The 27,040-nt window shown below is 52.9% G+C and overlaps 13 protein-coding genes across 13 annotated transcripts; 7 read left to right on the forward strand and 6 right to left on the reverse strand.

Moving 5' to 3' along the window:
• Positions 1-246: 246 nt before the first annotated feature.
• J4E86_003464 (uncharacterized protein) lies at positions 247-1,593 on the forward strand (the record flags this gene model as incomplete). Its single annotated transcript, XM_051444017.1, has 1 exon — positions 247-1,593. One exon carries the CDS (start codon positions 247-249, stop codon positions 1,591-1,593), a length of 1,347 nt encoding a protein of 448 aa, XP_051305512.1.
• A 132-nt stretch (positions 1,594-1,725) lies between these two features.
• Positions 1,726-2,735, reverse strand: J4E86_003465 (uncharacterized protein; the record flags this gene model as incomplete). Its single annotated transcript, XM_051444018.1, has 4 exons — positions 1,726-1,747; positions 2,015-2,390; positions 2,439-2,544; positions 2,691-2,735. The coding sequence occupies 4 exons, from the start codon at positions 2,733-2,735 to the stop codon at positions 1,726-1,728; spliced, it is 549 nt and encodes a 182-aa protein (XP_051305513.1).
• A 1,116-nt stretch (positions 2,736-3,851) lies between these two features.
• On the forward strand, positions 3,852-4,501 carry J4E86_003466 (uncharacterized protein; the record flags this gene model as incomplete). The annotated part of the gene is made up of 5 exons (XM_051444019.1): positions 3,852-3,864; positions 3,918-3,933; positions 3,985-4,069; positions 4,168-4,311; positions 4,367-4,501. The coding sequence occupies 5 exons, from the start codon at positions 3,852-3,854 to the stop codon at positions 4,499-4,501; spliced, it is 393 nt and encodes a 130-aa protein (XP_051305514.1).
• A 394-nt stretch (positions 4,502-4,895) lies between these two features.
• On the reverse strand, positions 4,896-6,906 carry J4E86_003467 (uncharacterized protein; the record flags this gene model as incomplete). Its single annotated transcript, XM_051444020.1, has 2 exons — positions 4,896-6,790; positions 6,843-6,906. The coding sequence occupies 2 exons, from the start codon at positions 6,904-6,906 to the stop codon at positions 4,896-4,898; spliced, it is 1,959 nt and encodes a 652-aa protein (XP_051305515.1).
• A 552-nt stretch (positions 6,907-7,458) lies between these two features.
• On the forward strand, positions 7,459-8,502 carry J4E86_003468 (uncharacterized protein; the record flags this gene model as incomplete). The annotated part of the gene is made up of 1 exon (XM_051444021.1): positions 7,459-8,502. The coding sequence occupies one exon, from the start codon at positions 7,459-7,461 to the stop codon at positions 8,500-8,502; it is 1,044 nt and encodes a 347-aa protein (XP_051305516.1).
• A 278-nt stretch (positions 8,503-8,780) lies between these two features.
• RPS14 (ribosomal protein S14, S11) lies at positions 8,781-9,396 on the reverse strand (the record flags this gene model as incomplete). The annotated part of the gene is made up of 4 exons (XM_051444022.1): positions 8,781-8,977; positions 9,032-9,116; positions 9,168-9,272; positions 9,328-9,396. 4 exons carry the CDS (start codon positions 9,394-9,396, stop codon positions 8,781-8,783), a joined length of 456 nt encoding a protein of 151 aa, XP_051305517.1.
• Positions 9,397-9,657: 261 nt separating this feature from the next.
• Positions 9,658-11,452, forward strand: J4E86_003470 (uncharacterized protein; the record flags this gene model as incomplete). The annotated part of the gene is made up of 4 exons (XM_051444023.1): positions 9,658-9,743; positions 10,192-10,298; positions 10,354-11,099; positions 11,168-11,452. 4 exons carry the CDS (start codon positions 9,658-9,660, stop codon positions 11,450-11,452), a joined length of 1,224 nt encoding a protein of 407 aa, XP_051305518.1.
• A 231-nt stretch (positions 11,453-11,683) lies between these two features.
• J4E86_003471 (uncharacterized protein) lies at positions 11,684-13,053 on the reverse strand (the record flags this gene model as incomplete). Its single annotated transcript, XM_051444024.1, has 3 exons — positions 11,684-12,095; positions 12,151-12,795; positions 12,860-13,053. 3 exons carry the CDS (start codon positions 13,051-13,053, stop codon positions 11,684-11,686), a joined length of 1,251 nt encoding a protein of 416 aa, XP_051305519.1.
• Positions 13,054-13,972: 919 nt separating this feature from the next.
• On the reverse strand, positions 13,973-14,847 carry J4E86_003472 (uncharacterized protein; the record flags this gene model as incomplete). The annotated part of the gene is made up of 3 exons (XM_051444025.1): positions 13,973-14,384; positions 14,449-14,789; positions 14,830-14,847. 3 exons carry the CDS (start codon positions 14,845-14,847, stop codon positions 13,973-13,975), a joined length of 771 nt encoding a protein of 256 aa, XP_051305520.1.
• Positions 14,848-15,625: 778 nt separating this feature from the next.
• J4E86_003473 (uncharacterized protein) lies at positions 15,626-16,312 on the forward strand (the record flags this gene model as incomplete). Its single annotated transcript, XM_051444026.1, has 1 exon — positions 15,626-16,312. The coding sequence occupies one exon, from the start codon at positions 15,626-15,628 to the stop codon at positions 16,310-16,312; it is 687 nt and encodes a 228-aa protein (XP_051305521.1).
• A 675-nt stretch (positions 16,313-16,987) lies between these two features.
• On the forward strand, positions 16,988-17,385 carry J4E86_003474 (uncharacterized protein; the record flags this gene model as incomplete). The annotated part of the gene is made up of 2 exons (XM_051444027.1): positions 16,988-17,048; positions 17,111-17,385. The coding sequence occupies 2 exons, from the start codon at positions 16,988-16,990 to the stop codon at positions 17,383-17,385; spliced, it is 336 nt and encodes a 111-aa protein (XP_051305522.1).
• Positions 17,386-20,485: 3,100 nt separating this feature from the next.
• J4E86_003475 (uncharacterized protein) lies at positions 20,486-22,191 on the forward strand (the record flags this gene model as incomplete). The annotated part of the gene is made up of 2 exons (XM_051444028.1): positions 20,486-20,609; positions 20,663-22,191. 2 exons carry the CDS (start codon positions 20,486-20,488, stop codon positions 22,189-22,191), a joined length of 1,653 nt encoding a protein of 550 aa, XP_051305523.1.
• Positions 22,192-24,124: 1,933 nt separating this feature from the next.
• J4E86_003476 (uncharacterized protein) lies at positions 24,125-25,492 on the reverse strand (the record flags this gene model as incomplete). The annotated part of the gene is made up of 1 exon (XM_051444029.1): positions 24,125-25,492. One exon carries the CDS (start codon positions 25,490-25,492, stop codon positions 24,125-24,127), a length of 1,368 nt encoding a protein of 455 aa, XP_051305524.1.
• Positions 25,493-27,040: the final 1,548 nt, after the last annotated feature.

The following is a 27,040-nucleotide window of genomic DNA, read 5'->3' on the forward strand; positions in this document are numbered from 1 at the left end:
AGCTCCATGACGTTGGCGCGTTCGGAACTACAGAAAGTTTAGATCGGAACGCCAACGTGAACGAAGCTATGACCACCATTTAACGATTCACACGTGCTATCGGTCGTCCAACCAGCGCCATCTACACGGAAACACACCAACCCGGTCCTTCTGGGAAAACCAAACCAACTTAACCTCAATACACGCCTTTGCACATAGATAATAGTGGAAGTCGGTCTCTTGGTCAGAAAGGAAAGAGAAAGAGCTATGGCATCACGATGGGCAAATGATGAAGCAGACAAAGCCGAGGAAGCGCGTCGGAAGAAAGAGAAAGAAGAGAAGAAACGCCTGAAGCTTCAGAAACATCAAGAGGCGGAAGCAGCCTCACGAACAACGCAAGAGGCGGAATCGAGACCTGCAAAGCGCAGGAGATTATCAACAGGCGACGATGACGAGGGAGCCGCAAAGCCCAAAGAAGAAGAGACCGAGAGGAAGCTCCTGCGATTTCAAGGCGGAGCTTGGAACCCTTGTCGACATATTTCCAACTTCGAGACCCTCAATCAGATCGAAGAAGGCTCATACGGCTGGGTCTCACGAGCGCGCGACATCACTACAGGCTCCGTGGTCGCCCACAAGAAAGTCAAAATGGACTACAACCAAGACGGTTTCCCTATCACCGCGCTACGAGAAATCTCCATCCTGCAACGCTGCAGACATGCCAATGTCGTTGATCTTCTGGAGGTTCTATCTGGTGACGACCCGCAAGAATGTATCCTGGTCATGGACTTCCTCGAACATGACCTCAAGACATTACAAGAAGACATGAGTGAGCCATTCATGGCAAGTGAAGTCAAGACATTGTTACGACAGTTGGTCTCTGGCGTCGGCTATCTGCATGAGAACTTCATCATGCACCGCGATCTCAAGACATCAAACATCCTACTCAACAACCGTGGCCAGCTGAAGCTTGCAGACTTTGGTATGGCACGATACATCCCGCCGGCGAACGCACCCCTCACACAACTGGTCGTCACGCTATGGTATCGTGCGCCTGAACTTCTACTAGGGACTCGAGATTACGGGACGGAAGTCGACATGTGGAGCGTAGGCTGTATATTCGGCGAACTGCTTGCAAAAGAGCCGTTACTACAAGGCAAGAACGAGGTCGACGAGCTCTCACTCATCTTCTCCCTTTGTGGTCTCCCATCAGAGAAGTCTTGGCCACAATTCTACCGCCTGCCCAACTCCAAATCACTAAAGCTACCGCGCGACCACCGCAACGCCCCAGGCTTCAACCGTGCAAAATTTCCCTTCTTGACAGCGTCTGGCATTGAACTCCTCTCTTCGTTGCTATCCCTGAATCCAGACCATAGGCCTACAGCGAAAGAAGTACTGGAGCATCCTTACTTCAGAGAGCAACCCAAGCCGAAACCGACCGAGATGTTTCCCACGTTTCCAAGCAAGGCCGGGCAGGAGAGGAGAAGGAAGAAGAGTCCGAATGCGCCAAAGAGAGGAGAGGCGCCCGGCATGCAGGGCAACGTGGATTTTAGTAGTATTTTCAAGGGCAGAGAGGAAGAAGAGAAGGGAGCAGGATTTCAGTTGAAGATGACCTGATTGATTGCGAAGACGCGTGGGCATGTAGGAAACTTCTTTCAAGGCAAGATGGACTTCGCCCAACTGAGCCTGCGACCGATTTCAATTAATGTATACCATTGGTCTGGCCAACCGAATAGTCCAACCGAGCTCCTACTTGACTGTGCGGATGCCTCTAGGCTTTTCCAGCCGACAATGAAGACAATCTTGCGTCTCTCATCTGCGGTCTCTGCTTCGACTCCGGTCGCTGCCATAGGAGCTATAGCTTGGACTCCTCCTTCCGCCGCCTGCACCCGCGCGACCTCCCCTCCTTGGTGGACTGTCCCGCCTGCCATAGCCTCCTCCCCCACTTCGTCTTGGTGGTGTTCTGGATGGCGAGCGACTGTAAGAAGAGCGCGATAGGCTTCGTCGTGGTGACCGGCTGCGAGAACGTGTGTACGACCGTGGCCGTCCTCCGTAGGCCCCTCGTCCACCACGACCGCCTCCGCCTCTGCCCCGACCCCAGTGTCCTCGATCGGGCGACATTCGACGCGGTGGAGATCGATAACGGCCATCCATAGGTGGTGGCCTGTACGCGCCAGGTGGGCCTCCGCCCCTCGGTCCCCGTCCACCGCGCCCATAGCCACCTTCGTAGTCGTCGCGTGGCGGCGGGCCTCTACGCGCGGGCGGAGGTGTCTGTGAGAAACGACGGCGGGGAAGGACAATGGAAACTTGAATCTTGGCTCCATCTAATTGTGCGTCGTGCATCTTCGCGATTGCGCGTTCGGCGTCGTCGATCTCCTCGTAGAGAATGTAGGCTATGCCGCGATTGATGTTGACTGTTCAATAGTCAGTCCTGCTCTATGGGGAGGTAGGGCGAAACATACAGGTGGGGTTCATGGGCATGGTGAGTTCCTTGATGACACCGTACTTTCCGAATATCTCCCGCACATGGTCTTCTTTGACGTTCCTGGTCAAGGCTTCCACTACGATCTGTTGGTGGGTCAGCGTGCTGGTGCAGGAAGGCTGAGGCAAGGCAGCTCTGAAAGTTGCGTCTAGCACAGGGAGTATGCTTACCTTTGCGCTTCTAGGTGCTGGCGACCGATCTCTTGGAGTCAAACTCCGGGAATAACTTCTACCTCTCGAGCGCGATCTGCTTTCTGGTGTGTAGCTCCGTCGCCCATTGCGCCGTGGAGACGGTGATGTCGGCGAGCGCGATCGAGTAATTGAACGAGACCGTGTAGGCGAGCGAGGGGTGACGGAGCGGCGCGGCGAGCCTGACTGCGCCGACCGAGGGCGGCTGGGTGATGTTGTGTGCGACGGGTCGCGAGAAGGGCTGCGCGTGCGCGAGCGTGCGGGAGATGGAGAACGAGATGGCATGTCTTGGCTGTCGCGCAATTTCAGTCGTAGCAGTGTCCTATTGCGTGCTCTTCAATGTACACTCGGTGGTTGGGCTTGTAGTTACTTTGTTGGTCATGTCTAACGCGACGTAACTTTTGGATGGTAGCTCCAAGCTTCAAGCTCGTCTTAGCGCTGGCACGTGACTAGCGGGACGTGTTCGCAAACAGCCATCACATAGTCAAGGGCCACGACAGGGAATAGATCGGCAATGTGGGAAGAGAATTGAATCGCCAGCTTGTACAAATTGCACAAGGTGCATGATGAAAAGCCAGTCGTCCCTCAAACTCCAGCTAATACGTTTTCATATCTGCCCCGGAGCTCGATTTGCGATGTCTGCAATTTCAACGTTTGCTTCCAAACAGGCCAGAGACGGGTTAAATAGTGGACGTGTGAAGGACCTGGACATGGACGGTTCCAGTGTCCGCTCTTGCGTGACTGTTGGATCGACTGCTGAATTGCCAGCACTCTGACCCGCTATCCGTCCTCGACCCCAGAGCGCGGCGGATACTAGGCGGGTATCGCGGTGGGCATAGCTAAATGCGGCGCGCTCAGTGCCGTCGCGTTAGGCATCGAGGGCAGTGGTGACCCCCACCAAGTAAGCAGCTGCATGATAGCGCAAGGAGGACGCGTGACGGGTCGTCAGATTAGAAGCTCAGAGGTTTGCGTGCTGGAATTGGAGGAGTGAATTGCGTCCGTTAGATTTCATCGCGAGAGGCGGGGTCAAAACAGCCCCACTATCAAATCGCAACTTTAGCCCAACAACGCAGCCTTGAACACCCTCACCGCATTTACCCTCTTGCTCTGCTTAGTCAAAAGTACCTGCATCTACTTCGCCGCATCCCTCTTCATCTTCCCATCACCACAAGCTTCCACAGCACGCACATCAACCCTCCGCAACCATGTCCTGGCAAGGTGAGCAGCTCGAGGCGTCGAGTTTGGAAGGTCCTGGCTAACTTTGGGCGCAGAATACGTTGACACCAGGTACATCAAGCCTCCCAATATATCACCTGTCCATGACTAACGTTATCACAGCCTCGTCGGCACTGGTAACATCGACAAGGCCCTCATCTGCGACATCGAGGGCTCGACTGCCTGGGCCGCCTCCGCCGACTTCTCGGTAAGTCGTCCGATACAATACGCGCCGGACACAGCGAGCACTCCAGAATCAAAGCTCCGGTGGCGCATAAACAATAGATTGGTGTTGACCAATTACAGCTGTCCGCCGAGGAAAGGGCTGCCATCGCCAAATCCTTCAACGACAAGTCAGAGCCCAAGAAGGTCATCTCGGAAGGTGTCAAGGTCAACGGTGTCAAGTACATGACCATCGAGGCAAGCGACGACTCGCTCAAGGCGAAGAAGGTAGGTGCCAGACATTGCCCACCATGAAGTGTTCAAGCACTGACAACAACCCCAGGGAAAAGAGGGCATCGTCGCTTTCAAGACTACCCAAGCCGTTATCATCGCCCACCACCCTGACACCATCCAGACTCCCAACGCCTTCAACTCCGTAGTTGAGCTCGGCGAGTACCTGAAGAAGCACGGAATGTAAAGCGCCTTCGATTCGAGCCTGTTTGTACTTTAGGGATATTTGCATAACCGAGTTGCGGAGCGATGGATGGCATCATGGGCGACTGCTCATGGACATATATATGATTGACGATGGATGAAATAGCGGCATTGGAGGATCCTCTTCGATACAATGACAACTCTCAACCCCTAAACCAGAACCTTGTTTGTTGCAGGTCCCAAAGAGTACTGTGCATCTCGCCGCCGAACATGCCAGTCTAGCTTCACATGTTGACTACAACAGCGACAAGAGACAAGCACACCGGAGCACATGTATGATCAAGCGCATTCACATCATTTCATGATGGGGCATAGACGTAACAAGCATGGGTCAGATATGTTCATGGTGTCCTAGCGATCAATGAGAGAGAAAATGCCTAAAGGCCCTTCATACACGCCAACTTCTTCACGACCTTTTCTCCAAATGCCTCCTGTAACTGGGCAGCAACAACCTCTCTCTTCTCATCTGCATTCTCATCGAGATCAAACGCGGTAGGCCCTTGCAAACAAGCCCTGATAACACCCTCCACCGTGTTACCTAGATAACTCTTCACGCCCCGTAGATGTTGTGGTTCCGTCTGTAGTAACCTTTTCTCCACAGCCCACGTATGCTTAGGCCGCGCCTTTTCAAGATCGATAGACAGAATCCGGTCAATGGTTTTCCAGTAAGCGATCTCCAGCAGTACGATACCGAGCGAGTAAAGGTCGAAAGACTTCTTGTAAGACTCACGACCGCCGGCATCTTCGCGGTTTCCTCTATGCTGTACAGACGGATGACGATAGATGTCTGCAGCGGGATTGTCAAGAGGACGTTCAGTCATATCATCGCTGGTTGCCGGACGAGAATAGTCGAAACCACTAATCAGAGGATCCGCGTAGTTGACCTCGCCGTGCGTGACCTGACCGTTTTCAACTCTTCCTCCCTTCTTCGGAAAGAGGAGGATGTTGGCCGAGCGTAGGCCCTTGTGAAGCCAATCCACCGCATGGAGACGTTCAACTGTCTCGGTAAGAAGTCTCATGAGTGTGATACGGTCAGTGAGCGAAGGTATATCGTTCTCGGGGTTTGCGATGAGTGCGTGTAGAGATGTCGGTTCAGTGTCCGCCGGGACGGACGCGGGCTTTTCGAAGACTAGCCCGAAACGTCCTTCGTCCTCGTCGATAAAGTAGCCTCGGCAGAAGGGTGCTCTAAACCGGACTGTTCTGTTGTGCTTACTGAGTAAGGCGGCCAGTTTCTTGACGCGAGCGTGGATCTTGGCGTCCACAGCACCATCCTGCTGCATGGGACCCGTGGTATCGGGTGATTTCCATTCTATCCACACAGGTGTGTTCTTGTAGTATGCCTCCGTGCGTACACCTTCATCAATCTCCAGGGGAAATTGACTGCCTAGCTTAGGGCGTATGTCCATGTACTGGAGCTGGGTATCACGAATGTCCTTTGGAAGATCTGGCATGTTGATCTTTTCTGCATAGCTTGTGGTAAGATCTTCGTGAGAGTCTTCGATAGCAAGGTGAATGAAGTTTTGCTGGGCTAAAGCAGCAAGAGGCTGACGGGCGGCACCACGAGCTGCGACGGCACCACTGTCCATCATACCATCGTATTCGGAATCTTCCATCTCTATCAGTGAATAAGCCCTTCGAAAGCCAATCTGTTCTGATTGCTGGGATTGGTAGATTTGAACCATGTGCGACATCGTCCTGTTCAGCAAGACTATTTGGTCATTTGTACGCGTCTGCATATCGATGAGCAGGTCTACTTGAGCTTTGTCGAGCGCTTCGTGCATCTTGTCGTTGAAGTCGGCCAGTCTCGCGATTAGCTTCTCCATCTTGAGGTGATCGAATACAGCCCATTTGAGCCTCTTTGGTACATCCTTGAACTGTTGCACGAATTTGAGGGACATTTTTACCAGCTCGTCAGTAGGCGGGAACCGGACAGACCTTGCATTCCCTTCACCAGAGCCGTTGGTATCGTCTTCGATCAGGCGATCAAAATTTTGTAGGACGAATGCTTCAGCTGCTTCCTCTAGGAGAGGCTCTGTAAGTCTCTCGTACTTCTTGTCTAGTCGGCCGAATGAGAAGAGAAGCTTTTGTTGTTGCTCCATGATGTTGATAATGAGGCCTTTCGACATGTGATTCAGGACCAGTTTGTCGTCTCGATAATCGAGCTGTACAAGCTTTGCCCAGTTGAGAAGTCGATGTTCTTCCACTTTGAAGTTGACCAGAAGCGCTTGGCAGTCTTTGCGAAGATGACAAGCATCTGCGATCAGTTCGTAACCTAATCAAGATTATTAATGCATCTTCAGGCGTAGGTCAATGGGTATGCCAACCTTGGATACATCCCGCAAACACCTGGAAGAAGAAGGATACACCTCCGATAGCCAACTCTGCCATCTCCAAGGCTGTTCGGAGTAACCTTTGAAAGGGACAGCTGGACGGTCTCGCCGAGAGAGGAAAGCAATGAGATGAACGCAGACTTGGAGAATTACTCAAGGGTAAGCAGCGATATTTCTACCAAACCTTCATGGCGACATGAGAGCATAGCACGCCGCGATGCAGGCGCGCAACCTGATCTGTAACCAACACTGCCCCGTGGCCTTGAGCTGAAGGCCGTCATCACGTCCCAGACCAATCCAGGAGGCTGGAATAGTGGGGTCCGGTAAGGGTAACAGCGCGATGGCGTTTTGCGATACATGACGAAGGCTGCAATCGTGGCTGAGGAGCGTTCTGCTGAACTCGTTAGGTGCAGCAGAGACATCACCTGGAGGTGATAGGCTGTCGGGTGTATGCCTCGAGGAAAGCCGCGGCCCGCACAGCCACGCTAAGAAGCCACGCGAACATGGACCCTGGTCGACGCGTCGCATGCTGCCACCCATTTGCTCACCACCAAACCAGTGACAGGCGAACCGGTCACCAGAGCTACGACGGGCATCTGGCCCCCCGGAAATGCTTCTCGAGCATCTGAATCCTTGGTATCGCCCCGCATCAGAGTTCGAGCCAACGCCCTTCATCGCCCTCTTCTTCCGAGCTCCCGTCAAGCTACTCCTCTACCATGCATACCACCTTATCACATGTCTGCGCTCAACCCCGAAGCCTCTACAACGCCCACCCATTCGAGTCGTTTGCATATCCGATACGCACAATTTGATACCGGAAGATGTACCGGAAGGCGATCTGCTCATCCACGCTGGTGACATGACGAATGACGGAAGTGTGGCGGAAATACAGAAACAAATAGACTGGCTGAGCTCGCTCCCGCATAGAGAGATTGTAGTGATCAGTGGGAACCATGATACTTTTCTGGATCCAAGGACACGACCATCGCTGTCCGAACAGCACAGGACTGGAAGGCTCAATTGGAAGAGGGTACACTACCTGCAGCACCGACGGTTGAGCATAACGATCAAGGTTGAGCCTAAAGACGGCGATCAGATGGATGTTACCACACCCTTGCTCGCAGCGGAGCCAGGTCAGAGAAGGATACGAATCTACGGCGCACCACATATACCAGCGTGTGGAGACATGAACGTGCATGCCTTCCAGTATGAAAGGGGTCGAGACGCGTGGTCAGAAACTGTGCCTGAAGATATCGATATATTGGTCACACATACACCGCCGAAATACCATCTGGATCTGTCCCTGCCGACGGGGATCGGCTGCGAGCACCTCCTTGCTGAGGTCAGGCGAGTGAAGCCAACACTACACGTCTTCGGCCATGTGCATTGGGGCGCAGGGCAAACTGTAGTTTGGTGGGACAGAGCTCACGATGCATATGTGCGAGGGCTTTCAATCAAGTCCAAGTGGACGCGAGGTATCCTGAATCCAAAGCTTTGGTGGAATGTAGTCAGGGTCGCGTACCGTGGCATGCGAGAGCTGCTCTGGGATCGCGTGTGGGGCGGGCAGAGTCCAAATACTATCATGGTCAATGCAGCCCAGACGTGTGGAAATACAAGCAAGTTGGGCAATCCTATCCAAGTCGTCGACATTTGATATTGTCCGTCACGTAATACTCAAAGCAGTCGTAATCGTAATGTGTAAACCTCATAATCAACACAGCAGTAAGCACTTGATTGTCGGGAACTCTTTTCGAACTAAAAAGGGTTCTGTTGATTTAGCTTGACTATCTCGTAGGAGAAGCCAAGTACAACAAGGAGACCAGGCGATTCGCCGTTCCCCGCGACTTTATTTGATTGTGGTCATGAAACCATAAATCGTGCATACCATGCCATGCCATATTCCACCACTGAGCCAATGATTTGCGCACATGCTCAGAGACGACGACCACGGCGACCACCCTTCCTCCTGGTGGAGTCGGATGGGGTGGGAGTAACGTCCTCGATACGTCCGATGCGCATACCAGCACGGGCAAGAGCGCGGAGGGCGGACTGGGCACCGGGGCCGGGGGTCTTGGTGCCGTTACCACCGGTGGCACGGATCTTGACGTGGAGAGCGGTGATACCGAGTTCTGCATATGTTAGCTCCTGTTCCCGTTCCAGATTATCCATTCCAATCATCTTACCCTTGCAGCGGGCAGCAACGTCCTGGGCTGCCAACATGGCGGCGTAGGGAGAGCTCTCGTCACGGTCGGCCTTGACCTTCATGCCCTTTCGTACTGGTCAGCGGCTGTCGCATGCAATCGGTATGGCTGCACTTACACCGGTGACACGGGAGATGGTTTCGCGGCCAGAAAGATCGGTGATGTGGACGAAGGTGTCGTTGAATGAAGCGAAGATACGGGCGACACCGAAGACAAGCTCACCCTGCGCTGCTGTCAGTCCATGTCGTCGCGATTTCCAATGTCTGCTGGGCACGCACCTCGCGGACCTGGGGTCCGAGCTGGATGTTCTCCTGGGGAGCGCGGGCAACCTTCTGCTTGGGAGGCATGTTGGCGGTAATATGGGTTTCTTGACGTGACTGGCGGTTCGTAACACTGTCGGCGATCGAGTCGAACTTTCGGTCGTGGGAGGTGGAATTTCGCTTGTTCGCGGGTGTCGGAGCAACCAAAACGCCGTGCTTAGCGCGCCAAGCCGCCTACTTGACTTTTCTTTGGCTGCCGCAAGCGACCTGCAGTCTCTCCATCGCTTTGCAATGGGCTGACTTCCTCCACTTCACTCACGCACAAGAGCGTGCGACACAACAGCAGCCATGGACGATCGCAAGAGCGTCGGTATTATCGGCATGGGCGACATGGGCAAGATGTACGCCCGCCGGCTGAGCACAGCTGGCTGGAAGTGAGTGCACTCGCGACTGATAGCTTCGGAGCTCCAGTGTCTTCTGCAAATGGTAAGTCCTTCACTCTCTCATCCTCCCCTCCCCCGTTATGATGACCGTGAGTGCATTTGGCTCGAGTACGGCGCATGTCCACACTGCTGCCGTCTTGGTTTGCAGTAATTGGGCATGTTGCCGTCCATGATGTGAATTCTCGCTACCTTATTTTATACACCTCTGAACTACGACCAACTACATCGCATTGTTCATTACTATGGCGCGAACTTTGCTGACCAGTGGCTCACAGATTGATTCCTCTCCGTCGAACGCGCTGACGTGCTCTCGTTGAAGGGTTCACGCCTGCGATCTTCCAGACAAGTTTGATACATTAGTGGCAGAGTTTCGGGACTTTGTAGGATAGCGCTTTTATATATCAATGAACGAACGCATACTGAGACTGCGCCAGCCCAGAGTTGAGATCATGCAAAGTGGTCATCTTGTGTCTCGTTGCAGCGACTTCATCATATACAGCGTCGAGGCGAAGAACATCGACGCGGTTGTTAAGACCTTCGGCCCATGTATGCCGTCTCCTGTCACGGATCAGTGTTGTTACTGACTCGAGCCTACGTTCAGCTACAAAGGTCGGCGCAATAGTCGGTGGTCAGACCTCATGCAAGGCCCCGGAGATGGAGGCTTTTGACAAACACCTTCCTAAAGACGTCAGCATTGTCTCCGTGCACTCCCTCCACGGGCCAGGCATAGACCCGAAAGGGCAGCCACTGGTGCTGATCAAGTATCGCGCCTCGGATGCTGACTTTGCGTTCGTGGAGAATGTTATGTCCTGCCTCGGGTCCAAGCACGTCTATCTTTCCGCCGAGCAGCATGATCGCATTACAGCGGACACACAAGCTGTTACTCATGCCGCTTTCCTCAGTATGGGCGGTGCATGGTTCGCGAACAACCAATTCCCGTGGGACAGCTCGCGCTACGTCGGTGGTATTGAGAACGTCAAGATGAACATTACCCTCCGCATCTACTCTAATAAGTGGCACGTCTATGCAGGTCTTGCGATCCTCAACCCAGACGCGAAGAAGCAGATTAAGCAGTATGCCGAATCTGTGACCGAGCTGTTCAAGCTCATGCTCGCAGGGCAGCGGGACGAGCTCCGTGAACGTGTGCATACCGCTCGCAAGGCTGTGTTTGGCGATAACGAGGATGGCAAGAAGCTGCTCCTTCGAGATGACTTGCTTGACCGATTCGCTTTAGGCACAATCCCAGAGAAGAAACTCAAAAACAACCATCTCAGTCTACTCGCCATGGTAGACTGCTGGTGGAAGCTAGGCATAGTCCCTTACGACCACATGATCTGTTCGACGCCTGTAGGTCCCCAGTTTTCTTTCCTCTTTACATTACTCTTCCAAATTCTTATCCACTAACACACATTCAGCCCTCGCGCATGTGGCTCGGTATTACAGAGTACCTCTTCTGCAACCCCACGCTCCTCGAGGAAGCCATCGACACGGCCATCGACGACAACACGTTCCGGGCCGACGACCTGGAGTTCACCTTTGCCGCCCGGGACTGGAGCTCGCGTGTCAGTCTGGGTAACTTTGATGGCTACCGGGAGAAGTTTGAGGAGATCCAGAGATACTTCGAACCGAGGTTCCCGGAGGCGACCAAGTTAGGGAATGAAATGATCAAGGTCATCTTGCAGAAAACTCAGGAAACTTGAGGTTCTGAGTAGAACCCATCAAAGATTTAGTAGATATTGAAGGAAAGCCCTGCGATAATTATACGCATGAAAGTGGACACGGATCATAACATATAGGTGTAGAATGCACGTCGTGAAGTCAAAAATATATACATTACGTGCATACTCATGTACCCAGCTGACCCAACGCCTTGTCCTTCAAACTACGCAGTTGGATTTTCCACAACTCGATCGTGTCGGCCGCTTTCACATTTAGTTTCTTGTAGCCTGTCCGGACTCGAACTCAGTACTCTCCCCGATGTCGCAAACCCCAAAACCTTCTTTGCCTCCCTTGATCCCCTTCCACTCACAAGCCTCTTGCAGCTCCTTTGGCGGTGCCATGACCTCTTCCTCAGTCAACACCCAAGTACCCCAATGCATGCCTAGCGCTCTCCTGCATTTAGTGTCCACGAAGATGTTGACCGCATCTTTGGGGCTAGCATGCACGTTACTGAACATCCAACGAGGTTCGTAGGCGCCAATAGGGATAAGACCGAGATCGAAGGGGCCGCGATGTTGACCGATCTGTGAGAAAGCCGGGCAAGTGGGTAAGTGCGAGTACGCAGCCGAGTAGTCGTCTTCTGTGGTTGGAATGCTAGCCGGAACCGTGCGGTAGCCTGTGTCACTGGGTAGGGTCAGCATAAAGAATGAGTCATGAGTGTGGTACAAAGCAGACGTACCCAGCAAAGTAGACCTTCGCTCCGCCAGATTCCACACTCCAGCTTGCCCAGAGCGTCTTGGCCTTGTCGAAGGGCGTCCTTGCACTGATATGCTGACAAGGCAGCGCACCAATCGTTGCTGTAATACCACTAGTCTTGCCCATGTCCACCGAACTCACAGAAACAGAGCCAGCCCTACCCCCCTTTTGCGACAATTCCTCCAACTTGACATCTCTACTCTCCCACCAATCCAATTCTGTGACTTTCGTAACCCCGCTCTTCTCAAACCACTCTTTATTTCCTAGGGGCGCAAAGAAATGCGCCTCGGGGAATTTCTTTTTCAAGCGCTGGATTGTTGGGTAGCTTAAGTGATCGTAGTGATTGTGGCTTATAACTACTGCGTCGACAAATGGTAGATCTTCAATCTCACATGGAGGGGGCGTGTAGCGTTTAAGGCTCTTTATAGTGAACGGTGCACAGCATTCTTCAAAGACCGGGTCAAAGAGAACACGAAAGCCGCTCGGGAACTCTATATAGTAGCATGCGTGACCGAGCCATGTTGCACGAAGTCGTGGTGTCTCTCGGGAGGGAAGGAACATTGGTTTGTGGACTGGTACTGTCGGTGGCGAGGTGTCTGGATTGTGGGCTTGACCGGTAATCTTGCGCCTACCACGGAGTGTTAGTTCGCAACTTGTAAAGTCTTCATAAAATTCCCGTATGCCGGACTTACCAGAGCATACCCTTGATTTGCAGTTCCCAAGCACTTGACTCGATATAGCTATCCCACGGGTTCGTAAACCCCTTGCCGTTCTTCAGGTGATGTCTCTTTTCATCGGCTTCCTCGGGTTTCGCAGCAATCTGTGCTGGATTGCTTACCACGGCGTAGAGACCTACGCCAATACTTGCACCACCTATTGAACTCATCTTGAGCGTCCGAGCAAAGTGTGGTTTTTGCCAAAAGGGCTGACGTTTCCCCCAAACCTGGTAGTTTCGCGATTCACTGAGTAGCCTTCGTATGATGCGAGACGGAAGCGACAGGCGAGACATTGGATATATACACGCGTCTAGACTAACTCAAGCGGCCTAAATAGGAGCTATATTGTATTCGCGAAAGAGGAAAATAATGCGCGCCCACCCTCGGCCGCATTTCATGTAGTCGGCGAAAAGTTGGGCCAGACCGGAGATAGCCATCGTCGACGTAAAGGCCGTAGATGCATCCGACTCGTCATGCAACTCGCTCGCTACTGGCCGGGCCCACCAGGCAACAATAGCTAGCATTGGAAGAGCGGCTTGTCTCCTTGTCCGGTTCTTTCGCAATGCGCGCACGCCCAAGTTCGCTTGGGCAGACACTCTTCAGCTTGCGCGATCGCAGCGCACGATATTTCGCGGTCGAATCGGCGGAACCCGGTGTAGTCCGCATGACGCATGACGCATGTCGCACGCCGCATATCCTGCGCCGCATGCAGTACGCGGAGCTTGTACTAAATTGCGTCCGCCTACAATATCATTCACCAAAAAGAGAGAGTAGAGGTAATAAATTCATAGTGATGATGAAATAATGGGCCAAGCTGGATGCTACATCAGAGCTGACTAGATATCGCCAGTGCTGATAACTCGGAATTTGGCGATCACACCCACCTCAAACTCGCATTCCTGATGGCTGACTGGAGGTGATGCCTGAACAGATCATACCACACAGTAGGGGAGTGTGAATACAGTGCCCATACCTGTGTAAGTGACGAAACACTGCCTCCATACTAACAGTGCATATCCCAATTTCGTCCGATAGCAAGATCTTTGAAACCAAATCCCCGGTATCTTCAAGTGATAGAAGTAATATTTACTACCAAGGTCGTTCCTCGATCGGCACTTCTCCTGTTGTTTCCCAATAGCTTATCGCATCTTGGTAGGCTTTCTGGTAAGTCTTTCGTCGATCCTCCATTGACGGTCGGTCGGGGTTGTTCTGGTCGTACTCGTTTTCGATATTGCGGAACTCTGCGTCTGCGGGAAAGATCTTATCACCCGCAGCCGGCTGAATATAGTATACTCGCAAATCTTTGTCGACACGGTTATCTTTGCTCCAGCGTAGCAGCGCGTCCAGATCTTGACATTGACGATTGTAGGTGAGCTCAGGTTCCGCCGCTGGCTCTCCTTCGACCCACATGTAGTTGAGAACATCGTACTGGACGTAGCACGTCAAATGATCCACCAAGGCGTGGAGACAGTGCTCGGTATGGATCCAATCCATTGTATCGCTACAAATGTGAAGATACGGAGTCAGTGTATATCTCACATGCAATTTGCGCGGCTACAACTTACTTTGGGTATCCGTAATAATCACGGTAAAGGCGCTTCCGGATGTGATCGAGGCAGTGAATGTTATGTGGATGCGCGAATCGGGTGATGAACTTCTTTTCGCTGTAGCCGAAGCTTTGGGGGACACTGATATAGCGGTCTGGATCTTTGCCAAGGATGCGCATGTCGTCCTCTGTTATCAAAAATGGATAACCGGAGGTTAGCGCATGCCATGCTGCGTCAACTTCTGGACTTGGCGGTTGCTGCCAGATGGGTCCGTTACTTCCTGCGAAGACAGGAACGTTGGTATGGTTGGGGTGAGTGCTGCGATTGATCTCTTCCAAAAACGATGGCTCTATATCATACTGTGTTAGTCACGTATTCAGCGACAGGAAGACCACGTACCAGATGAGCCCCGTTCATTGCGCAGGTATCCACTATTGGATATCAAGCCTAAGACGAAGAACAAGATAGCCACCACAGCGTACCTCAAGCATGAGCAAAGCAGTGGGAGAGACGTGGCGGATTTGGTGCGAGCTTCACCGCTTGGAACCGTGGATGGCAAAAGCCCCTCTGACTCTTCGGGGTCTTCATTTCGAGGCGCTCTACGCGATGAGTGATTCATATTGCTGGGTAAGCACTGAAAAAGTGTGAGAATCTATTACGTGCAATGCCTTCAGCATACAAAGTCATCGGGAGATAGCTGAGCCCGCTGCGCGCTTTTGGGGGCAACAACGATAACGAGCATCACAATGAGATACTTACGATCGATATCGCGGGACGGAGCCTTCGGAGCATCATTACTGAGGGGTACTGCATGCAGGTTGCGTAGGTACGGTCCTGCTTCGGCACATCCGCGGGCCTGTCGAAAGCTACCTAGGTACCACGTTAGAACTGTTGAAGGTCGAGTTCCGCGTCCGAAGCCGAAGCCGAAGACTGCGCGTTTTCTAGTCAAACTTTGTTGTTTCCTGGATATTATGTCAGATGAAGCCAACTACAAGAAGATCGACCGAATATAATAACATCACCATTGGAGCGAAACGCTACTATTGTGCAGTCTTTACGTACACGCCCATACTCTTCTCGCTCGTGAAGCATACTACTTCTCTCTTTTTAACCCGTGAAACAGGAAGAAAGGTACCAAACCACACGGAACGAATGCGGAGCCAGGACTCAGCTTAATCATAAGTATACAGGATCAATGTTCCAACGCTTCATGACTGTTCTCCAACAGTCGAGCATGGGCACGGAAGCCGAATCTGAAAGCACCATAGAGGAGCGAATCGGCCTTACCTCACTCTACCCAAAGAGCAGCAAGGACACATCCAAGCCACGGAAGAACCTCATCCTACGAACAGTTGCTGCCGTTCTCGTTGCTACCCTGGCTATATGCGGAGCTTACGCGGTCGGAGCCCAAGCGATCGAAACGCTGACACGGGATGACGCCCCATGCCTGTGCGGATTCACAACTGCCGAGGGAATTTCGCGGAACTGCCAGTTCGATGAGATTGAGTTATGTTGGTTGAGACCGGAATGCATTGACTTCGATCTCACGCATGAGTTCACGACAGCCTCTCGTTCTGACAAGGGGGGCGCCTGGCTATACCAGACGGAGATGGATGGCAAGTACCGTCTCATCAACGGGACCGAGCTATCCATGCTGATCGAGCCCGGGAGGACCATATGGTTTACCTACGAGCAACATGTTGTGCATTGCATCTTCTCGTGGAGGAAGCAGTTCCGACAGCAATTCACAGGCACTGTGATGCATATGACCGCATCGGATGAGGGACATATCAGACATTGCGGTGAGATGTTCATGCTCAATGCTAGCCTGGAAGAGAGGCGAACCAAGCTGGTATACCCGTCTGAAGTGTCGTCAGATTAGCCGGAGCTTCAGTCTATCTAGTTACATCGAGTGTATAGGAGCGATTAGCGCCCACCAAATGAATGCAGTATAATTCCGTCATAGACGATAGCTTCACTTTCGAAGTATCCGAATCGGTCAGAAGGCACCTTGACAGATCCCAACGAATGAGTGGGGGTACCTAGGTACTCACAACACGGCAGTTCAGGTTCAGTATGCAGTTCGGCGGTAAGCTTGAGATACGTCATTATTCTGCTCACTCTCCCATACGTCCTATAGGCAGCCTCACTATGCACTATGCAAGTGACAAACCTTACAATCAATGTTCAATCATGTTCAATCGAGACACGGCTCGGCCGACTACTATCAAACTACCCATCAAGTAGGGATAGTCATCTCATGGTAAACCAGCGTAGTGAGTACAGGTTCATGGCATTTCTTTAAGCTTTCAAGATATGCGTTGCTGCTCGGTCAGCTCTTTCGTAAGTTCAACAGGCCGCGTCACGATGCAGAAGAGCAGCTCTATCACTAGGTAAGTGTTCGATCATCGATGTCTTTACCAGTGGAGAGCGATGTACAAATAGCTGAGCAGAAACCCCACAGGATAATCATCTTTCGCCCTACAAACGCCTTGTATTGTCCAAGACGGATCTTCATAAGCGATCATCATCTTCTCGTTTACGCACAACTTTCAAGATGCACAAGAGCTTGATTTTTCTCGTCGCGTTGGCTGGCTTGTCAGCAGCGACCGCTTCGCGTATGTCCTTCCCTGACCCACGGATAAGAAAGTAACCGTACTAAGTGTCGAAGCTCATGCAGAAGAATTGAAGGAAGTTAAGAAGCGCGACACCTACGTGGATCTGTTCAAGGATGACGGGCCAGCTCCTGCGCCGGAAGAGGGTGGTGGCGCCTACAAACGCTCTGAAAGGGCCAATTCGGGGAAGCGTGACACCTATATCGATCTGTTCAAAGACGATGGGCCAGCTCCCGCGCCGGACGCTGGGTCGGAGAAGCGGGACACCTACATCGATCTGTTCAAGGATGACGGACCAGCTCCCGCCCCGGACGCTGGATCGGAGAAGCGTGAGACCTAAGTTGATCTGTTCAAGGATCATGGACCAGCTCCAGCGCTGGAAGAGGTTAGAGAGCAGGGAATGATCGGGCCGCTCTAGTGGACGAAGGAAGAGTCGAGCACAAGGCGACTTGGTTCTAAATAAAAGGATAAAAGGATGAGAATGAATCTAAATGTTCTTCTTTCCACACTGAACGTTTTACCGTGCCTGTACTCGCTACGACCATGCAACGCTACCGACTTCTGGCGTGTGCTTTTCTTGTGATTGCAACATATAGTGTGTCTATCACGTATCCAAGAACGCGTACTCCGTTGCACCCTCTCGAGCGTTCAATCAACGATGCCGAGGACTACTTCCAGTCTTTGGCGGTTCAAGAAACGCACACATACGCACAGGCGGTAGAATCATATCGGCACCGACGCGCACGATGTCCACCTCCAGGCTTCCGGGCCTTTCATGAGCGCCTCCAACAGTTGAAAGGGATATCAATTGAGCCATTTTGGGATCAAATCTATGACGACTTGGAGCCATTCTGGGGCATCACAGCACAGGCCACGCAAACTGCTGCGGCCTCGCTGGTCTCTCTCGCCGGGCTTCAAAAGAAAATCGAACGGCTCCAGGGTTTCTCATTCCGACGTGGAGAAGTCCGAGCCAACTGCCCGAGAGAAGATATGACCTGTGACGATCAACTGGGATTGCTCAGAAGAATCGCTCCGTTGCTACCAGACATCGACGTGGCTGTGAGTGTGCATGCCTCGCCTCGTGTGCTCGTTCCTTGGGACGTCATGGAGAGAGCCCGACAGCAGGCACGCCAGCATAGTCGATTAGTGTCACGCTCAGCAGGCGCGCAAAGTCATATTCATGGAGGTGTCAGCAAAGCACTTTATGCTAGAACGGAAGACGTCGTGAAAGGGTGGAATCGAGGTAAGCTGCGGTACCGTCATCTGCGAAGCTTCGCTAGCTAAAGTTTGGACTACACGTAGAAATCCCTCCATACTCTTTCCGCAGCATTGTCTGCCCTCCGAGAAACGCGTCAACCGATCACGTACCGCTTTCGGATTCCGCTGTTCAGGATGTGTGCAATCGATCAGAGTTGGCTGCTGTCCACGGCACGATGCTGGCGCCTCACCTTGTGTCGACATCGTCTACCCTTCTTCCTATTTTCTCGGCAACACACATACGACACGTGAGCGCCGAGATCACGGTTCCTGATCTCCATACCTGGGTGGATATACCAAGCTTTACCCTCCCCGAACATCTGGTCAACTCGTCTATTGGTGTGGCGTGGTCAGAGAAGCGCAACAAGGTAAGTTTTGGCTGTATCAGATGCATATGAGACATATACTGACTTCGTATGTTCGTCTCTGCAGGCTATCTGGCGTGGCTCCAATACCGGTGGCAGACATAATTCCTTGACCTGGATGAAGTCTCATCGCCATCGATTTGTTGCGTCAATGAACTCCACTTTTCTCGAGGCTATTAGCAGTGGTCAGATCGACTGGGCCAATGCTTCTCTGAGTCAAGCAGCACCCGAACCACCGCACTTTGAATGGATGCACGAGCATCTGGACGGTGCTTTTACACAACTGCGCTGCGCTGGGCGAGGCTGGGACGTCGGGGATGCCTGCAGCTACCTTGATCACCATTTCCGAACTGCAGCGCATACATCTATGGCTGATATGGCCACGTACAAGTACCTACCAGACATTGATGGCAATGCGTACAGTGGTAGGCACTCTTGTTCTCACAAATGATGATATGTGGCATAACATCAGTTGTAGCTCGTTTTCGCGCATTGCTCATGACGGGCTCCCTAGTGTTGAAGGCCACTATCTTCGAAGAATGGCACCGCTCGCGGCTCGTACCGTACAAACATTTCGTCCCCTTTGACCTCGGCAGTCTTCCCGATCTTTGGCACAAACTCTGCTTCTTTATCGGCGGATGTTGTCGAGGGAAGAGTTGTGAGAATCATGACAGGCATGCCGCAGCAATTGGCGAGGGCGCGGCCATCTGGAGCCGCCGAGTTCTCCGTAAGGCAGATATGGAGCTATACTGGCTACGGCTATTGTTAGAGTATGCAAGAGTAGTGGATGAAAGAAGACACGTGCTATGCGAGCGGGACGAGTATGAGTAGGTAGCCTTTTGGGAGAATATTCGAGGAAGAAAGTGGATTAGTTCGTCACATACGATCAGCCGCCAAATGCCTAAATTAGGAGAAGGTTACTCTGCATTAAGAGATATTGAGATCAGTACGGGCTGGAGTATAGAAGCCATGCCCAAGGCAGTCGTATTGCCGCGTAGCACATGATCTGAATCTGTGTATGCTATGTTAGCAATGATGATAATGTACTTAATCTGGGCCTCGAAACAAGTTGAGCCACTCAATAAGACATGAAAACCTCTGAGGATTTCTGCGCGCGTGAAGCTTCGATGTTTGTGTCCGTGCGCGTGAGCGTAAGCGGCCGATCAGAACGCTGCCAAGCAACGGGCCCCATCTCATGGGCCCGGGCCGACAACCTCCAAACCCCCAACAGCAGGGTGACGCGGGAAGCTGTCTGCAGCCATCTCGGGTTTTCTCGCGACCGTCTTAGCAAAATTCGGGCCTATGTAGGAACCTCTCGCATTACCCCTCTTTCCAGAACTATACGAGCCGTCCACATAAGCGCTACGGGCCGTTGTCTTGATCGTTGACTTGGTAGACAGAGCTGAGCGCGATCTCGAGCAGCTGTTGAACGCATTTCGATATCGATCGGATCCGCAGTATGAATAAAGATGGTTCTGTAGATGAGGCGAGTGTGGCCCACAATACCTACCCGGGTGCTGAGCGACGTTCAGTTGCCTGGGGACATCGTCGATCATTACACAACGCAACAGGGTGTGCACATCGGAGAAATAGACATGTATTGTCGTCATGGGGATCTTTCACAGGCAAATTTAGAGCTGGGGCTGATCCACAAAAGCATAGCAGCAGTCTTGTGTTATCTATTCGTTAGGTACCTCAGCTATTCGGGTTGCACTCGGCACATGGATGCTGCTGACGTACATAGGGTGATTATAAGAATCTTACAGCTGATTGCAATATCCAGTAGACTTTGTAATTGTTCCATCTATCTTGCCTATCATGAAAGGACTGTGGGTTTTAGCAGCACTCTCGATTCCCACTCGAGCTCAGAAAGACCACGTTCATATCGGCTATGCCGACAAATTTCATGGCGAGGACTGGTATGACTGTGGCCCCTATGGAGGTAAGTCTTTAAACGGGTAGAGTACAAACTGGATATGTTAACGTCCGGTTAAGGCTGGGGTTGTGCTCCACCCGTGAGAGGTAGCGAATCGGCGCCGAAGAAACACTATTACGACAACAGCACTTTCAAACAGTTGATAGACCACAACAACCCTAGCCTGGGGACTTTTGACCAGTTCTACTACTACGACACAACGTACTGGAGGGGTCCCGGTTCGCCGGTGATACTGTTTTCGCCCGGAGAAGTCAACGCTACTATGTACCACAGCTTCTTAACCCCCAGCCATGCAACAGGAGCCCTGGCTGAGCAGATTGGCGCAGCTACAATCGTTCTCGAACATCGTTACTGGGGCGATAGCACACCATTCCGTAACTTCACCACTGAAAACCTGAAGTACCTTACTGTCGAGAACAGCATGAAGGATATAACATATTTCGCACGTCAAGTCCAGTTACCTTTCGCTACCGACGAGAGAATTGGCAGCAGTGCCAAAGATGTTCCATGGGTAGCTATAGGCGGTAGCTACTTTGCTGCCCTGCTAGTGTGGATTGCAAGCCTCGACCCGGGCACCATATGGGCATACTACGCTTCGAGTGCATCAGTTCAATCTGTTTCTGACTATTGGGCCTACTTCCTTCCAATACAAGAAGCTATGCCGAAGAATTGTAGTAGAGACATCTCTCTTGTTATCGACCATATGGATGATATCCTCAGCGCTGGCTCTCGGGATGAGCAACACGAACTCAAGGCCAAATTTGGCATGCAAGACGTCGCTCATAACGACGACTTCATGAATGCTCTGGCGCGTGGTCCCTATCTTTGGCTAGGGAATCAGTTCACCTACAACACGGGCTTCTTCACATTCTGCGACTATATTGAAAACGCAGTCAATGCAACCCTCAACGACCTTCCGTCTGAAGCTGGTGTTGGTGTTGATAAAGCGCTCGAAGGATACGCGGAATGGTGGAAAGAGGTCGAACTCCCCGATTACTGCGCCGGGGATCTTTATCCTGAATTCAACACTTCAGGTAACACTGACTGCTTCAATACCTACAATGCAAGCTCCCCACTATTCACCGACACGACGCCGAGGAATGCCATGAACCGGCAATGGTTCTGGATGAACTGCAACGAACCCTTCGGAAACTGGAAAGTCGGCGCTCCTTCAGGACGGCCATCACTTATTTCTCGCCTCATAACAACAGACTACTGGGTTCGTCAGTGCGGACTATATTTCCCCCCTGGACCTAATGGAGAAACATATGGTCTCGCAGCGGGAAGAACCGAAGAGCACTTCAATACATACTTTGGAGGCTGGAATATCACCAACACAAGCCGGCTGATCTTCGTCAACGGCGAGTTTGACCCGTGGAGAGAGATCAGTGTTTCGGCAAAAGGGAGACCCGGGGGTCCGTTGCAGAGTACCGAGCAGGTACCAGTGGAAATTGTGCCTGACGGTGTTCACACTAGTGACTTGAATACGAAGAACGGAAAGGTCAACGCGGGAGTGAAAGAGGTGCAGGATCGAGTGTTGAAGCAGTTAGTCGACTGGGTTAAAGAATGGCCTGGGGAGGCCACATGATCAGCTATGCACATTGGCTGGCATGCAAGTACCTAGATACTTGCTACTACCGAGAGCCCTCCAGGCTACCTTTCAACACTTATACGACGTGATTTCCGATAACAGCATTCCTGTCAATCATGTAGGAAAGTGTGAAGTCGATCTCGCCGCATTCCATTGTTGTTCTATTATTATATAAACTCATGATACAGACACGCTCTGAAAGTTCACGCACGTCTACTTAAGCACTCTGCCGATCTTTCAGCACACAGGCTTTTGTCGTAATAAGACAAATGCGTGTTTCAGTTACTCTCCAGAGGTACTAGAGACCTGAGCATACCCTAGAAAGACGATTTATAGCCAAGATGCATCTTGATCTATAGTCCTTGTTTGAGCCAGCCAAGATCGGAACAAACAAACTTAGAAGGACGGCTAAGATGATCTAGAGTTAGGCTACACCGATCCTTCTGCAACTTGTTACTGCATGGTTTGCTCTTACTCACCGAATAACGTGTTGGAAGACGAGCATCGATCGAGTGAAGCTTAGCTTTGGGTCACTCATACATACCGGACATTCAAACAAACCTTGATTACTTTTCAGTCGCAAGTCAACTCGGCCGCGGCCATCTATTTCGACCTCATCCGTGAGGCTTGCACATACACACGGCTGGAGCAGATCTAAAACGCTCGCGTGTAATGCGCTCTTGCGGAAGCACACGGGATCCAGTGCTCCAACGTCGTCTGTCAGAACGGGTTCTACGGGATGGCGGGAACGCTTGATAGTGGTGCCGGGTGGCGTTGAGACCGAACTACCCAGGCTACGTTACGCCCAGATCGAAATGACCGAAACATCATCCTTGCTTGATTTACAGAAGCCGGTCGGGGTTGCTTCCGTGATGACAGTCACTGCGGGATTAGCACCGTGGCTTCTTGCTCAAACGAAGGATGTGTGACTGACTCACATTTCAAGACCTGTCACATAATCGAACATACAATGAAAGCCACGGATGCCAGAAGAAGTAGAGTTGAATTTGGCGTTTCCTGTGCGACTGTGCCGCTTTTCTAGGATGTTTTTTTTTCGCATTCTGATGTTACCCCCTTGTCAGGGTATCTCGTTGTATGACAGTTATACACTAAGCAAATCTTTCCTCCCGTTTCCCAAAGCAATGCCCAAACAGAACCGTGTAAAGCAAGAGGTATTTTTTCCACCACTCCGAAAGAAATAAAGCGAATCCCATCGCTGATCTTGTGCCATTAATTACAACCCGACTACAGCGGAAGGCGAGGATCGAGGAAAGAAGTCGTGAACGTAACAAGCGACCCTCCGGTGGTGGCGTGATGCTGGTCGCTACCGAAGGCTTGGTCGCATGGAGAGGCTTGGTGTGCCGAGTGCAAAAGCCGACTCCAGAGAAGAGAAATCCGTAAACCGAGATAGGCAGCCCCGTAAGCATTCTTGAGGCAGCGCTAGAGAAATGAACAATCGTAAGGTGCGAGATGACACCCAGGTAAAAGCAGGAACGCCGTAACCCACAATTTCGCTGACATGCTCCTATTAGACCATGGACAAACCAAAGTCTAAAACGTAATACCGGTGATACAAGGAAAGAGTGAAGGAAAACGAAGGAAAAAGAACCAGTGAAATCTATCATGCAAGATGATCGCAAGGCTTGTGCGTTTTCGTGAGATCCGGAGGCGCACCAATATGCTTGCAGATAGCAGAAGGAATAAGGCAATGACACCTTGAGAGTGTCTGATAGTCTAGACTCGAGGGAATCGAAGTAGCCAGATGTGTCCAGTGATCGGAACTGGGTCGGCTTGGTAAGCCATGGTACTTCGCGAAACAGAAAGTAACTTTTTGAACATAGGAAGTGCTGGAATGGGCTGCCGAATATGTATCCGTGAAGGTGTGGCAAGGCGATGTCGCTTTGATATGCGGCCGGTCGGTGGCGGGCAATTAGACGGCAACAGCCTGTGGGCCATAACCAGGAGCCATGTAGTAAGGCGGGTGCCTCTGCACGCAGTAGGCACATCCGCAGCTGAGACCATGCTGGTTCCATGCAGACGGTGTGTACTGAGTGGAGTAGGCGGGTGGGCCATAATTGGACGGCTGCTGAAGCGCTTGCGCAGGGGCGGGCTGAGACAAGGGTGGGAAACCGAACATGGTGCGACGCGAGTATCCCTCAGCTGGAGCCCAAGTACCCGTTGTGCCGTAGTACTCTGGGGTGGTAGGGCCCGTGGTCGGTGCTGACGCAGGAGAGTGCTCGCTAGCGGACCGCCATGGGTCGTACTGCGAGTAGGTCGGAGGGTTGTATGCAGAGTGTGCCGATTTGGACGCATAGTCGTACGGTGGAGTGTAGGCCTGGTGCATCGGCAGAGGAGGAAGCGGCTTGTTGGGATTGAGTGAGCGTCGGTGTACCGATGTGTCGATAGGGCTGAGCTTGTTGCTGCGACCAGAGCGGGCAGCAGCACTGTTCTGGTAGTCCTTCCAGTGCTCTGACCATGATGTCCAACCATGCTGCTCAGATGGATCGCGATGAAGCTTGAACTTGATTGCTACGAGCCACTCTAGCTCCAGCTCATTCAGCTCATGAACCTGAATACCGCTAACCTCGGACCACGAACGGTTGATGAAGGTGTTGTCGTCCAAGAACTTGCTGCCAAGCACAAGCGCGATGGTGAGGAGACGGAACAGGTGAGTGTCGGTCTTGGGCTCGTGAGCTAGCATAGGCATCCTGCTGGACAGGTAGTACATGCTGAGCAGGATGGTAGCCGAGGGCAGCCGTGTGGCGCAAAGCACCTGGTGTACCCATTTGCGGAACGACGAGGGCATCATGCGGCCGGGCGTGATGAGTCGTAGGGCTGTCTCGCACACGAAGTCGGTCATGACGTCCATGTCATAATCCAGCTTTGCAGACACGCCGCCGACAGGCTTCTCTTCCTTGGCGGGCTGACTCATTCGCTGGTTGTACTCGTGCACGCGCTGCTGCTGCATAGCCGCCTCTGCCAACGCGTGGCCAGACTGTGCGCGCATGGGCGGAAGGGTGGTTGCGCCCATGGGATCGTAGAAGGAGCTTGCAGGTGGAAGGCTGGGAGGCGCACTGCTGAGGTAGGTGCCGGCCTGCGGGTACATGGGAGGCATGGCGATGGCCAGTTGGCCGTAGCGGTCTGCGAAGTCGTAACCATCATCTTGCTGCCGGATCGCGGGCCCAGCGTACGCGGGCTGCTGCGGTGGGTATGACGCGCCACAGGCAGAGTGGTAGCTGGGGACGAACTCCTGGGGAGATAGCCGTGGCATGTTATGCCGGGGGTAGAAGGAGGGCATGATGGTGTGGGACTGCCGCAGAGAGAAGACTGGCGAGGCTCCTGGCGTCGTGTTAGTGAGTGCTGGCGTGACGGGCGTGGCCAGCGGCTTGGGGCTTGTGACGTACAGTCTTCTCGTTCGCGCCGCCTCTAGAGTTGCCTACGGACCCTCTAGAAAGATGTGCTCATTCAAGGAAATGCGACGTCCGGGGGGTGTTTGTGGGTGGTGGAAATGGGTCGCGCTGGTGGTTGCGCGGAGGCGGTGGGTGGCCGGAGAAGTGCCTGGAAGGGAGGCAAAGGGCAGGCGGCAGGTGAAGGGCAGCTCGAGGGTGATGGAGCGCAGGCAGACCGGGGCTAAGTCAATAGATCCGGCGATGCGAGGTCGTGGTGGGAGATGTCGCGGAGAGTCGAGGTCCCTGGGGATGGGCGGCAAAAGAAAACAGGTTGAAACCAAGGACTATTACACAGTACAAGCCCAAACCAAAGCCGAAGAAAGCACTCGCAGCGTGTGGACAGCGGCGGAGGGGACGAGGCGTTGGGTGTCGGAGCCAGACGGACACGTCTACCCGTGAGTGCAGGTGTGCTCGTTTGCAAGCCCGCGAGACAGAGCAAGCGTCGGGAGGTGCTGGTGAGCGGGCTGGGGATGCCGGACAGCCGAGATTGGGGGCGCACGTCCGTTGGGGCTTGGGGACTGTGTCGCGACGAGCAACGCCTGCGACGACGACAGGACGAGGGAGATGGGGAGACGGGGCACGGGGGAGAGTGAGGATGGGGAGGGCAGAGGGCGGTGATGTGGGTGTATTCGACACACACCGTTAGCGAGGGCCTAGCAGCAGCAGCGAAGGGGCTCTGGGACGCCCGCAAGACCGTCGCCATCCGAAGGCCGCACCTGCAAGAATGGTTCATTGCCTGCTCGCTCCTCCACTCATGTGCTATGAAAACTCTGCCTCTTGCAGTTAGTGGGTCGCAGCGTCGACTCCAGCCCGCGTCTTGCGGTGACTGGCACTCATGACTCTCGCCGCAGGAGCGCTGCAGTCGTGGTGCAGCGCTGCACAACTCCACCGCGCCCGGCCAATGAACGCTGCCAGGGACCACCCTCTGCACCCGCGACAGAAGCCAGCCACGTATCGCCCTCTTCTTTTGGCGCGCCTGCAGTAGCGGCCTCACTGGTCCGCTGCGCCGTGGTGAGCACCTGTCATCTGAGCTGCTTGGGTTGTGAACAGTGCTCGAGTGCCTGAATTGTGAAGACAGGAGTCAATTTGCACTGGGCGACGCGCAGCCCCGTGCCAGTCTGCGTTTTGTTTTGATGGCTGCTCTCGTGTCGTGGCCATGGCAATACGCCGCGCCCAAGAATAGCACTGCCATCGCGCACTTCACCACCGACTCGGACCCGTTCGCAGTGCAAAATTGTGCCGCGGCCGTTGAGCGCTCCTGCGACGCCTGGCCTTGTCCGTCGGGCGGGGCCACGTCCTACCATGGGCAAGACGGAGGGTGTCACGATCAGCGCGACTTATGCAAATCGATCCCGAATCTGATGCCCATGGTAGCGTGGCAGTGACAACGTCGGCGG

Source organism: Alternaria arbusti (assembly GCF_024043155.1).
Source record: "Alternaria arbusti strain BMP 1465 chromosome Unknown scaffold_3, whole genome shotgun sequence".
In the NCBI taxonomy this organism is placed as follows: Eukaryota; Fungi; Ascomycota; class Dothideomycetes; order Pleosporales; family Pleosporaceae; genus Alternaria; species Alternaria arbusti.